The following is a 14,134-nucleotide window of genomic DNA, read 5'->3' as shown; positions in this document are numbered from 1 at the left end:
CCTAAGGAGGGGATCAAGACTCAGCCCTTGCCCACAGCTGGCTTGAATTGCCTATGTCCAGAGAGATACCTGTGCTAAGAAATTACAGAAGATGAAAAAAACCCCTCAGTTGTGCCGTGAAATGAAAATCTTGAGCAAGAAATTACAGTTATCTCTAGAAATTACAGCTGTCTCTTATTTCATTTTCCTCGAGAAATGAGGCCATAGTGCCCTCTGGTGGAGGAAAATGGCTAAGTTTTCAGAGAGTATTTATTTGTAAACTCCAGTTTTTTGGAGCCTGGAAGAATTCTGGTTCCCTGGATTTCTCAGTTAACAAAGCAAAGGCAGAACAGCCTCTCTTCCTCCCTCCCTCCTTGTTGAAATTTCTAAAAGTATTTGTCCCTAAGAAGGTCAGTGAGCAGAAGGAAAGGTCTTTGAGGACCTTCAAATGGGTGTTTCAAAGCAAGCATTTCATCATTCAGACTGAACTCCTAAAAAGAAGCCTTGGGACTATTTTTAGGTGATTTTAGGTCAGGCAAGCTTGTTTTCTCCATCTCTATCTGTGAAGAGACTTTCAAGTCTCTTCCAGGTCCACGTAGGATGTCTGGGTACTAAGAACCTTTGCCATCTTTACACAATATTTTATCTACATGGTGGACTATGGACTGAGCCCAAGAGACAATGATGGCTGCACTTGGGGAGAACCAAAGCTTGCTATTAGCTCGTTGCCTTAGGACCCACTTCTTTTCTCCTAAAATTGGCGTGCAGAGGAAAAGACAATCATCTTATAGTCTATCAAGTTTTAATTGTGTCCAATTATGGTCTCAGAACATTGAAGCTGGAGCTAGAAATAGCCTTCAAGGAATACCAGGCCAACCTCTTCCTTTTTAGGGATGAGAAGAACCAAGAATTAGTGTCTTGCCTAAGGACACCCAGGCAGTAAATGGTTATTTGAGCCCAGGATCCTTTGGGATTCCAAGTCCAGTTGTCAGCTTTTCATTTCATAGTGAAACAGATGTCTAAATGTAATTTCAGTCTAGATATTTTTTTAAGTTTCTGGGCAAAGAACAGAAGTTTTACAAATTACCTCCAATTTTTTGGTTTTTAAAAAATATTTTTAAAATATACATTAAAAAATTAAAAATAAACATAAAAAACAAACATTTGGGAGAGAAAAATCAGAACAAAAGGGGAAAACAATGGAAGAGAAAAAAACAGAAAAAAGGAAGTGAAATAGAATGTGTTGATTTACATTCAATCTCCCTGGATGCAGACGGCATTTTCTACTCAAAGCCTGCTGGGATTTCCTTGGACACCTCCAATTTCTGCTTTCTTATGGGCTGACCCAGACTCATTGACTTTGTCAGGGCAGCAGTGCTCAGGAACAAGTTCTAAGCTGACACTTGAACTCGGGGATCCCGACCCCCGGCTCTGTACCTGACTGGACAAACCTCTGATGCTGGATCTCCCTCCTGGGAAATGGAAAAGGCTGCTATTGCAGAGGTGGGAGACTGCGGGTGTAGAACACGGCATACACTGTCAGGTTCCCAGACATCAGCCTCTTTGCTGTTCCTCACCCATGACACTTCCCTGGCTGGCTCCCACCTTGGGAACGTTCCTGGTCTCCCTGAAATCTCAGCCTTTCCCAGACCTCCTCACTCTCAACTACCTCTCTGCCACCAGGTCCTGCCTGTGTCCTGCTTCCCCAAAGCTGTTTGTCTCTCCCATCAAACCAGGCGCTCCTCGAGGGCAGGGGCAATTATGTGCCTTTCCTTGTGCCCTTGGAGCAAAACAGAGTGCCTGGTACACACTAGGTGCTTAATAAATGACTTTTTATTCATATATCACAAAAAAGGGCTAACTGAGCAGAGAGGTGGAGATAAGGACAAAGGCTAGCCATAAAATGAAAGGCCCCGGAGGCCATCTCCTCTGAAAGCCAGTTATTGCCAGGCTCTAACATCCTCTGCCCCTTGGGCTCTGGTGCCCGGTTGGGATGATGGAGCTCTAAGTGCTGAGAGAATGTGCCAACGCGGCACCCACTTACTTTCAATCTGGGGGGCGCTGCGGTCATTGATCTGGGTGACTTTCCTCAGGCGAGTCCCTTGCTGAATGTCTGCCAGCAGCGCACTGCGACCTTGGGATGCGTCCTTCTTGAGTCTGGGGGCCTCCGCGCTGGGCTGTGCAAGAGAAGGAGAAGCCGGTCACTGCCAGGCCGCCGGCCACGGGAAATGTCTCTCCCAATTAGAGAGCCTCTCAGGCGTGGAAGGCAGGAGTCCTGGCAGCCAGGCTGAGATGGCAGCAAGGTCAGGAGCAGAGCGGAGTGGGGGGAAGAAGGGGATTTGTGGGATTGCCCCCCCCCAAATGGGAATGTCCCAGCCCCCGGCCTGCAGTTCCCACGGGCTCAGGAAGGAGCACGGGCATTCACTAGGTACCTGAAAGCTGCAGAGAACATTTATTCCTCATTACCACCCAAGGAAGGGGACCTTCAGTCTGCAGATGAGGAAACTGAGACCCAGATGGGTTAATCCATGGTCTAGAGGAAGATTCAAACCCCGGTTTTCCTGACTCCAGAGAAGAAGGCTAGGTGATGCAGTGCTTAGACTGCTCCATCCGGAGTCAGGAAGGCCTGAGTTCAAACTTTCCCCATGTTCCCGCTCCCTGTGTGACCACGGGCAGCCCAGCTTTGGTCCTCTCTTGGGGGGGGGCAGCTCTGCAGCCCACCGTGTTCCCTCATCCAACAGGAGCCTCCCTGCCGTCCCTGCGTGTCGGCTGTGAAAAGGTTCAGTGAGACATGAGCAATCGCCGTCTGGGGCCCCAGTCACAAGCAGCGGGACATCACACTGGAGGCGTCCCCCCTGGGGGGTCTGTTGTAAGCCCGGAGGAGAGTTTGCAGCCCTGATGTCAGGGTGTGAGAGTGGGGTCCTGAGTGAGCATTGTCTCAGGCTCATTTTTCTAAAAACCTCTTGGATTCTGGGTATCTACACCATGGAAACAGCTGAAGCTGCTGTATTTTGGGTGCATAATTTCTGTTTTGGAGACATTTGAGAAGTCGTAATGAGCAGAGAAAAACTGTCTAGTCCTCCACTTGGTTCCCATGTGACTTGGGAGTTTTTATCTCTAATTACTAGCTCTCCTTGCTGCCTTTTGAGTGACAATTGGGCTCACTTAGGATGTTTGCTCTATCCCCCAGATTATATCTTTTCTTACCAAAGACCTCTCTGCTTTCTTATTTAAGCTTGCTCCAAGATGGCGGTACCTGGCGCGCCGACCACCGAGCCTTAAGCACGATAGACCCTCACCGTCTATGTCTCCATTTCAAACACCCATTGGCGCAGCCCTCCCAGGCCACCGGATCTGGCTTCCCAGGTCATCGAGAGAGCCCGTGTTAGGACACATGCATTCGCCCGGTGCTGGAGAGCTCTCTGGTCCAGATTTCAGGCGCTCCTGCCTTCCCTTCCCTGGCTCAGCCCCATCTGTCCTGGACAAGCCAGGCCTTGTAGTTTCCCACCAGGGGGCTCCCTGAGGCGATATCAAATACAGCATCTCTATCTCTCTCTGAGATAAACACTTGGTAAGAGCCTCATGTGGCCCCTTCCCAACTGTATGAAGCTCAGCCAAGGACAGGTTCCTTCCCGCCAGTTAAGGCCTGGACTTTCCACCATCCTCATGTTTACAAACAATTATTCCATCACAACTTCTCCACCAGTTTAAGAAGCCAGGGTTACGACAGTCTCCCCATTTCTCCAGGTTACCCCAGAACAGGCCTTCACACTCCCAGCTCCTGTTGCTCATTAAGGGCCGTTTCCAAAAGTCAATGAGATTTCACAGTGAGATGATGAGGAAAGCAACAAGAAGTGATTCTGTGATGTTTTAAGACCTTTACCTGTGAGCCAGGCAGGTGCGCCATTTTTAAAAATGAGGAAGCAGATTTGGGGAAAGTGAAGGGATCCCCCAGGACCCTTTTGGGTACAGAGAGGATTCCCAGCTCTGGATGAGTCTGCCCAGAATCTCTGCATCCTCTAAGAGCCTTCCCTGACAGGCCCCATCCCAGCCCTTACCAGCTTTAAAAATTAACAGGGGTGCTTGCTTGGAGAAGCACTGGACAACTCCAGAGGGGATCTTCTCAGGAAGAACAAACACAAGTCTGGGGCCTAGAATCCTGGGGTTCCCTGAAGTGCGGAACCCTCCTGGGGGCCCATGGAAGCTGGAAGCTTTGATCCTTGGGACAGTCCTCCAGTGGAACCCCAGGCGTCCCCTGGAACAAGTCTGAAGCCCCGGCTCTCAAGCCAACAAAGGGGGCTCCTGTTCAGAGGCTGCTCGCCAAGATGCACAGACGGGCTCCTACAAGCCTCAGAACCTCTGAGGGACGTGCCCCAGGTCACAGCACCCTCTCTCAAAAAGAGAAATCAGCTCGGGGACTCCTGGCTGGAATTCCCCCAACCCTGACAGCCGTGTCCCCGGGCCTCCAAGCCCAGCACCTCTCGGCAGTCCTCGGCCAGTGTCCTTACCGGTGAAAGGCCCTTTCTCTGGGTCACGCCGCCTGAATTCTGCCCATCTCCCCTTCTCAGGAATCTTGGATTCGGCCCTCGGCCCCCAGGCTCTGACACACGAGTCCCGGCCTTAGCTAGCCAACACTGGGCTCCACACCCACGTCCACACTTCCCAGCTGTGTCCACACCATACTAGGTGGAGACTTTCTGCCTTTCCCATTAGAAAGTAAGGTCCCGAGGTCAGGAACTGTCTTTATATCTGTACCCCAGCACCTGGCCCATGGTAAGTGCTGAATGAACCCTCCTCCTCTTTCCCTCTGCCATCCATCTCTCCTTCCTCCCCCTCTCTCTCCTCTCTTTTTATTCCTCTCTTTCTCTCCCCCCCACTTTCCTTTCTATCTGACTTTCTACCTCTTTCTTTCTGTCTTCCCTCTCTGTCTCTCCCTCCTTCCTTCTTTCTGTTTCTCTCTTCCCCTCTCTCCCCCTTCCTCTTTCTCCTTTCTATCTATATCTCTCCACAATCATGGTAGGACTCACGACTGGCCCTTAAATACAGAACACTTGGGGTTTGTAATGAACTTTGGCTGCAGCAGCCCTGTGAGGGGAGACTACCGTACCACCGCCATTTACAAGCACAGACTGGGCCACTTGCCCAGGAATGCTCAGGTAGTCTGAGGCTGGACTTGAACTCAGGTTTTCTGGCCTCCCTCTGTCCCTGACCGCTGCCTCCAACCTAATTCTCAGCTTCTCCAGCTCTGTGACCAGGGAGAACTCCACAGCCTTTCTTCCCTTCTGTATTTACATCAATTCTGCCCACGCAGAAGAAGGGGTGTAAGGGCTGCAGCTGCTCTCTTTGTGACTGACTGGTCACTTTGCCAGTCCCACGGTGACCCACTGAGCCTGCTGCAGGCGGCAGTATAGAACCCGGGCAGGAGGCCTGAAGTTTTAGAGAGAAATAAAAATAGAAGCGAGAACTAAATGCAGCCTTTGTGTCAGCATCTCTGGGCAGCAGATGCTCCTGTCCCCTGGTCCGCTGTACGGCTAAGTGTCTGAAAGGCGTATAGACCCTTGGGGACTGGGCTGGGGAGCCTCCGGAGGAATGTGGGACCCAGGCGGTAGTCAGGCTTCTCTGCTTTGCTCTGTAGGAGTCGAGGAGGCCCTGAAGCTCACCCGGGAGCTCTAAAAGGCCGGCCACGTTACCATTGTGGAGCCAGGGAGGGTCAGCACAGGACCAGGAGGAGAAAACAGGCGTTTTCCTGAGAAGTCCTCGCCCATGTCACGTCCAGCCCAATGCCCAGACTTTAACACCATGGGCCTTTGGGGTGCATCAAGACCTGTTGGTTTATTTCAGAAACTTCAAATGTACAATTCAAACGAGTTAAAGTCATGAAACAAATGGAGAACTCCTGACTTTGCCCAGGGCTTCTCTGGGTCTGGAAGGCCCCCCCTTCCCTAGGGAGTTCTTAGCTCCCTCCAGAGCCCGGCTCCAGATGGGCCCTCCTGCCGCTGACATTGTCCCATCTCAAAATGACTGAGTGACTGCACTAAGGGGGAATCGGCCATCAGAGCTCCTGGCTGGGACCCTGCAGGAAATTCTGCCCTGGCCCTGAGATCCAGCCCCCCTCCCACCTGGCCGACGGGCTCCCTCCAGGGACAAATCGCTTCACCAGCTCCTTGTCTAGGACCTGCAGGCCGAGGGAGTGCCTGCCATGGAGCCGGAGCAGCCTGCCAGGTGTGCAGGGAGAGGACGAGGGGAAGGGGCTGGAAGCCCCCACTTTATATCCCGGCCCTACCTCTTAAGAGTGCGGTGTCTGAGGGAAGTGGCTGTGGGACTCGGTTTCCTCATCTGTTAAATAAAGGGCTCAGACGGGAAGGCCTAAGGACTGTGCTCAGTCCTGCCAGCCTGCTCTGCTCAGGCAGGACTTTTGTAGAATGACTCTCTTTTTAAGGGTGGCTCAGTGGGCCGTGGGTACAGCACCAGCCCTGAAGTCAGAAGGACCTGAGTTCAAATTCTGCCTTAGACACTTAACACATCCTGGCTGTGAGACCCTGGGAAAGTCACTTAATCCGAACTGCATCAGGGGAAAAAAAGATTAATTTTCTTTTTGAAAAAAAGACTGTGGCAAGTAACTTCTTGTCTTTCCCTTACCCCCAGCTGCAGTGGTGAAAGTAATGAATACTATCCAAAGGACCTACTGCAGGTGGGTGCTGGGAATCCTAGTGAATAGAATGTTCCAAAAAGCATCTGTTAACCACATACTTACTATATACTATACACCAGGGGTTCTCAAACTATGGCCCGAGGGCCAGATGCCGCTGCTGAGGACGTTTATTCGGCCTTCGGGTTATGGCAAATGGGCTGAGGGGCGGAGACAGAGGGTGAGCTTTTGTTTTTACTACAGTCCTACCCTCCCACAGTCTGAGGGACAGTGAACTGGCCCCTATTTTTAAAAGTTTGAGGACCACTGCATATACACTTAATACATAGTATATTACTATATACAGACATTGCAAGTTGCTCAGCACCCTAAGTGGGGGCACCTTCTGGGGAGCCAACAGCCATCACCCATGGGGCTCAATTGATCCTCACGCCGTGAGGTCCAGATGTTGCTTCCTTTTCATCTCTAAGGAAACTGGGGCATCCCTAGCACCCAATATAGTGCCTGATATGTAGTAGGCACTTAATAAATGCTTATTAGATTGGATTCCCATGATCCAAAATCCCCAGCACTTAACAGAGTACCTTGAATATAACAGATGCCTAATTAATGCATGTTAGACTGGATTCTATGACCTGAATCCTCAGCACTTATCATACCTTGAATATAGTAGGTGCCTAATTAATGTATGTGAGTGAGATTGGATTCTATGACCTAGGACCTTGCATACAGTAGATATGTAATTATTGCCTGTGAGTAAGATTGGATTCTATGACCTAGAATCCCCAGCACTTAACATAGGACCTTGCATACATGGCTGTTTTTAACCACAGGCTCACCGTTACCTGGGAAAGCCCCCTGGGTCTCAAGGAGCAAACGCTGACCTTGGGCCTTCGCCCAAGGCACCTCCTTGGGGACGGAGCCACGGATTCCTGCTCCCAGATGAGACGTGGGCACGGGAGAACAGGGTGACCCGACACACAAGGGAGGGCCTGGCTTGGGCGGGAGGGCATCCAGTCAGGAAGCTGCGGGTTCAGATCCGTCCCCGACATTTGCCTGCTGGGTGACTCTGGGCAAGTCACTGAACCCTTCCCCTTCCCCCCCCCAAACTCTCTCATTCAGAGCAGGCTTTATCCACATTGGAGGAGGGAGCTTTTTCACACGCAGGCTGCCCTGGGCTAAAACCAAAAAGGAGACAAACCCAGGTGGGAGCAGAGAGCCAAGAGGCAGTTTGATTTTTCTCCTGCTCTCAATTATTCTTCCAATGGCGCTCGTTCCACTTCGGCGACCCTGGCTCCCCTTCCCTTTCATTCCCCTAAAATGACCAGAGCTAAAATAAGGATGTTTTTAACAGTCATTAGAGATAAAGAAGCAGATTTTGTTTTGATTTGGGGCAGTCCCAGTGTTACGCTGCCCTTCTCCCCAACCGGTAAGAAGGAGGCTCACAGTTAAACAGAATGGCCTTGGGTGGGTGGGGGCTATTCAGTCCCCCACCCTTGACTGGCAAAGGGAGCAGGCTCTTCCCTAGGGACTAGAAGTGCCATGCAAGAATCAGGGTGGCTGTTGGGCACCAGCTGCTGGGGGCTTTGTTCTCCTTGCCCCTTTTAACCCACTTGTGATCTGGCCACAGGTCAGGGGTCAGAGGACTCTCCACGGGCCCTTCCCTCCATTTACAGTTGAAAAAAGGAAACTGGGAAGGTGGAAAGTCATTCCTCCCACGCAGCGCGGTTAATAAGTGACAGGGAGGGTTCCACCCAGGGCCCTGACACAGGCTTCCTGGCCCGGGGCCACCTTCTGCTCTCCAGAGGGGAATTTGTGGGACCTTGATCGACTTTATAGAGAACTGAGCATTTGAGGGAGGGGGTCATTCAGTCAATTACTGAGCAATTATGAGGCACCTACTGTGTGCTGGGCAATGTGTTTGGCACCAGGGCAGTAAAGACAAGAACTAAAAAATAAGGAAGGAAGCTGCCCAGAGACCTTCCCTTGGGGAAGACACAATGGGGAGAGACTGGCCAAGGGCAAGTGACTCTGATGCTGGGCTTGATTTCAACACTCCGAATGGTAGTAAAGACAGTAAACAAAAATCCCCTTCACTTGAACCCAGAACAAGGAGAGAGACAGAGACAGAGACAGAGAGAGGAGAGAGACAGAATACCAGTTAGTGAGCAATTATGAAGCACCTAGTGGGCTCCAGACACTATGATGCAGACTGGGCGTTCTAAATAATAGAATTCAATCTAACTCATGCATTAATTAGGTATTTACTGGGGCATGCCCAGGCAGGGGGTAGTGCCAGGTGTTCCATCCTCGGGCTCGGGGCACCTTGTACCATCCTCCTGAAAGAGGCATTTTATAAACACGGATCAGCACGGTAACAACCTTGGGCCAAAAACGTGCTGTTGTTGAGACTGGCCCACGCGAGCGTTCTGATGGGCTGAAGTAAAAAGCAAACCAGTGTTTCCAGCATCCCTACTATGTGCGGGGTTAAAAGCGAACCTGTTGCTGGCCTGGTTACTTTGGAAAATAAATCCTTCAGGCCCTGCTGCTGTGCACAAGGCCCTGTAGGGATGAGCCGCTCCTGCCCTCTAGGAACTTACCTGGAGCCAGGAATGGGAGGGAGCCCCCTTACTGCCATAGATCAGGAGAGCGCCCTGGTTTCCCTGCTCGTGATGACTGACCAGGGCAGAGCTACAGCTTCCCCTGTTGCTTCTATTGGACCCTTAACCTTGGCCTTGGGCCCACCATGGAATCCTCCCAGACCCAGATCCAGTGCCGATACGATCATGGTTCTGAGAAATAATCGGGTTGGGTCTTGGGATGAGGAGAACTCAGTCAGTATCCAGATTCTCCCCAGACCTCAGCCTGCTTTGTCTTAGAAATACTCCAATCAAATCCCAGAGGAGGGAGATGGGGGCGCGGGAGAAGCTGGCCATGGAGCACTAGACTCCTAGCCCAGGAGACCTTGGGGCTTTAAGCTCCTGATTCTACAAAGAAACCGAGGCTCATAGATATGAAATGGGCCAACTCACAATCTTGGTACAGAGCGGGGCTGGATCAGTGGGAGGTTTTGCTCCAGGCAATCAGCCACTCTTGCTATGCACCCCCCCCCACTGGGGCCCAAGACAGCCCTTCCTAGGTATGTGGTTGTTGTGACTCATGAGTAAACTGAGGCACAGAGAAATGAAGTGATTTATCCAAAGGGATGGAGGTTGGAAGTGTCAGAAGCTGGCTTTGATTGGGACTGATTGGGATTCATTAATTGGGATTGATTGAGATTCATTGATTGGGATTCATTAATTGGGATTGATTGAGATTCATTGATTGGGGCTGATTGGGATTCATTGATTGGGGCTGATTGTGTTCAAAGCCACAGGCCCTGGGAATTCCCAATCCACTCTCTCTGAGATCTGCTGCACATTCTGTCACTCCTCTCCACTGTGCAACTATCATGGACAAATGACCTTGAACTTGTTGCTACTTATACTTAACTCTGACTTTCAAACAAGTTCCCCCAAAGGAGTGAAACGTATTCTCCTTGTTCCTCCCTTTCCTGTCATCAGGAGGCCCCAAAGTTCCCATTACTTTCCCTTTCACCAAGGCCCTCACGCCTTTCCTCTGAGGGGTTTCCTTCTCAATGTCAATCTCCCCCCCCCCACTTTTATACAGGAGCCAGACAAAAGCTGTACAGAAGCTGCCTTGTCGTTAGGCTGATTAGCAGCAACATGGAAAAACCCGCTCTCCTCCGGTGTCACCGGCAAAGAAAATGGCCCTGGGGGACCTGGCTTCTGGGGTGCAGAGGAAGCAGCCAGAGAAAGGACCTGCTGCCCCCATCAAAGCCCCATGCTATGATTATCCCTTTCTCTTCAAGAAGTTGATCAAGAAAGGGAAAGTGTAAAGACTAATTGCGAGAGCCTACGGAGGTCCCTTAAATAATTATTAACCCCCATCTCAGGTTCAATTACCTAGAATGCAGCAGAAGCCAGAGGCTTTTCTTCTCGGAAAGAACATGGGGGAGGGACCTCGAAGGGCCAAGCACTAAGGTTCCAGCCCCCTCCCTCTCACTGTGGGGTCTTCACAAGCTCAGATTTTCTTTTTAAAAACTAAGCTGGGGGCACCCCACCTTCTGGCCCAAGCTCCTCTCCCCACCCCCAGAAACTAGCTTTCAGCGCTCCTCCCCGTGTGCTTTGTGGGGGAATGGAGTTCAATGAGGGGATGCTGAGAAGCATTAGGAGGGATGGGGAGAGTCCCCCTCATCTAAGCGGCCTTCTCCTGCAGAAAGCGGGGTGAGCTCCCCAGGGGCAGAGGCTCTGCCAAGTGCCACCCTGAGCACAGCCAGTTATAGCCACCCTGCCGCTTGGACCCTTTTTATCTCAGCTAAGCAGGCTTTGTTTTCCCAGTTTGAGCAGGAGCCAGGAAGAAGGAGGAAGTCATTGCAATGGACCAGGCTCCCGTGGGAGCGGCTCCCCAAAGTGCAATGTCTCACTCTCCACGGAACAAAGCGTAGCCCTAAATCTGAGTCTACTGCTCCCCTTGACCCCAGGATTCAGGATGATTCCTCCGCTGAATGGGACAGTGGGGTCCGGACGGGGCTGCCCCAGTCCTGGGGAATCAGAGATGCCTTGTGGGAAAAGCAAACCCCTCGCACATGAACAGACAGGGAGAATCCCAGAAATATTCTTACGGGGGGGGGGGGGTTGAGTTTTGATTCAGTTCTTACTACTTATGAGATTCCCCCCATTTAATTTCCTCATAAATAAAATGAAGATACTGGACCAGACAGTCTGGAGAGTCTTCTGGCTCTCTTGTTGTTATGTCCCTTTTTAGTCCTGTCTGAGACCCTGCGGCTTGCCATCTCCTTCTCCAGCTCATTTACAAGATAACTGAGGCAGCAGGGCAAAGTGACTTGCCCAGGGTCACACAGCTGGGACGTGTCTGATGCTACATTTGAGCTTGGGAATATGAGTCTTCCTGACTCCAGGATCCCTCCACTGTGCCACCTGGCCACCCTTTCTAGCATTATAGAGCTCAGGTATTGGCACGAGGTCACACTGCTTGGAAGGGTCAGAGGCGAGTACTCACAAATCCTTACAAATTTCACAAATAACCAAATTCCCCACAAACCACAAATCCCCAAAGCCTGAAGTAAAATTATTAATATTCTTAGTGCAGATGGTCATCGGTCTCTGGCCAACTGACCTCTCCTTCCCTTCCCCACTGACCATTTCTCTTTCTCTCCACTCACTTCTCTTCCCTCTTCCCAACTGTTCTCTCCTCTCTCTTCCCAGGCAATCTCTTCTACCTTTTCACTCCCCCTCTCAGCTGATGAAGTCCCAGAAGATAACAGGCAGATAATGGGATGTTTAATTATCTGACAAAGAGTTTTTGGGGGGATTGTGGGCATGAGATGGGTTGGCCCTTCCCATTCAGAGAAAACTTGCTCACACATCAGTGTTCCATTTTTACAATTAATGTAACTCTTCGCCTGCTTTTTATTTTCTGTGACTATGTGAACAAGGGGGGGGGGGAATCAATTAGTCAGAGACTAATTATCCTCCCCCTCTCTCATCCATCCCCTACACACACACACACACACACACACACACACACACACACACACATGATAATTGCATTGGCTCCCAAGCCTGCCTCGGTAGAGGGGCTCTCCTGTGCCAACGATATCTCGGGCCCAGCCTCCCCCCCCCCCCCCCCGCTGGCCCTCCTCTTATCCCAGCACTCAGCCTTTCTCCAGGCCTGAAGAATTCAAGCGTCCCAGGGAACAAGAGCCTCCCTGTGTCAATATTTCCCAAAGGCTGGCTCCAAGCAAGGAATACTAAACACGGCAAGTGCACTTTTAATGGCCCTTGGCCTTGTCAGAAATGCCGGGTTAACATTTCTCTTTCCTTGGGTGGGGGCCCTGGAGCCCACGGCCTTAGCTGTCTGACCATGGAGTGACCTTCCGAACTCCCAGGTCACGGACACAGCGAGCAGCCCCCCAAAGAGCAAGACCCACAGGGGGGCACAAAATTCCTACTGCTTACAACACATCAGAATGGAAGAGCAGCTAAGAAAACAAGCCTCCTTTTAGATGTTTCACATATTTTCTTCAGTAACGTCCTCCCCGGAGTCAGCCTGTGGAAGCGCCCCAGTGCACTCCAGCTCCCCTCGGGGCCATTCTTGGGGTTCGTCCCTGATGACGTCTATCCCAAGTACGGGGGCTCTTCTCTTACTCCCCGGATCCCTTTGCTCTTGTGGACCTCTCGCTATAATGTTCTTAAATAAATAAAATTCATCACATAAGATTAATCACTCAAGGAAACGAATTACACTGAAATAGAGACCAGATCATTTTTAAGTTCACAGACGTGAGAACTTTCCTGGGATTGCAATTATTCATTATCCAGACCCTCTCTTCCCCCAACTGAAGGCCTTGCCCCTGGGGTCTGGCTACCTCTGGGCTTCATTTTAATGACTGAATTAGATTCTGGCCAGTAAAGTGTGTTACAAACTTTAACCATTAGGACCATCCGCAGGCCCCTAAGAGGAGAGGGCTGGCTGCCTGGTGGGAAAGCCGGCTGTTCTCAGGTCTCGCCCTCTGTATGTACACTTGGGGGTCTACTTGAGTCCCTGTGCTAATCTGTCCTCACTACAAGTGCCCTGGGATTGCAGAATCAGATTTAGGGCCAGGTCTGGCCTCTGAGGGATTTGTCCGGCCTTGACTGCTGGACTCAACCCTGCCCCAAACCTCTGACAGTCTTAACTGGCCCCTTTAATTCTGGTCAGCTCACCCCCCCCCAGCCCCAGAAGGAATTATATGATACGACAAATGCCAGAGGGAAACTACCTTGTATGTCCTCACACGCCCACCTCAGAGAAACACGCCAGCCGTGTCCAAACCAAATGGAAACAGTCACTCATCCTACCTCCTCACAATGACTTAAAACCACATGTTAACCTTGTCTAGGATCGATTGGGTTTCTATTTATCTACTAAGCGTTTCCCAATCTGATTCAGGTTTCCTTCGCAATCCTGCACTTTTTACTGTGCACTTTCTATGTTGCCAGGCACAGACTGAGGGATGGAGATCCCGGGAAGGCAAAACCAGGCCCTGCCCTCAAGAAGCTTCCACTCCAATGACAGAGACAAAAATACATACAACATGGTACCAGCAAGACGCCTGTGGAATGGATGGAAGGAGCCTGAGAAGGGGAGTTGAGGGGGCCTGAGACAGGCTCCTGCAAAAATGGAGCTGATGGGGGCAGCTGTGGATAGAGCCCCGGCCCTGAAGTCAGGAGGACCCACGTGTTCAAACACTTAACTCTCCCTGGCTGTGTGACCCTGGGCAAGTCACTTAACCCCAATCACCTCAGGAAAAAAAAATGGAGCTGAGCCAGGAAGAATTTGAGGGACATTTGGTGAGCTCCTGAGTCATTCTCCCGTGGCCCGGGCACCGGCTGGACACGGTTTCTACTTGGCCTCTGAAGAACTCACAAATGTTGTTGGCAA

The 14,134-nt window shown here is 51.0% G+C and overlaps 1 protein-coding gene across 5 annotated transcripts in view; it reads right to left on the bottom strand.

The window, feature by feature from the left end:
* WIPF3 (WAS/WASL interacting protein family member 3) overlaps positions 1-14,134 on the bottom strand; it is a 64,425-nt gene that overhangs the window by 14,160 nt on the left and 36,131 nt on the right. For all 5 annotated transcript variants that reach the window (XM_074266679.1, XM_074266681.1, XM_074266677.1 and 2 more), the window contains one exon: positions 2,024-2,156. In XM_074266679.1, coding sequence (XP_074122780.1) covers positions 2,024-2,156 — 133 coding nt within the window. The remainder of the gene's footprint in view (positions 1-2,023; positions 2,157-14,134) is intronic.

The sequence above is a fragment of the Sminthopsis crassicaudata genome, chromosome 5 (genome assembly GCF_048593235.1).
Source record: "Sminthopsis crassicaudata isolate SCR6 chromosome 5, ASM4859323v1, whole genome shotgun sequence".
In the NCBI taxonomy this organism is placed as follows: Eukaryota; Metazoa; Chordata; class Mammalia; order Dasyuromorphia; family Dasyuridae; genus Sminthopsis; species Sminthopsis crassicaudata.
Note: the sequence above shows the minus strand (reverse complement) of the source record. Positions and strands in the feature narration are given on the sequence as shown.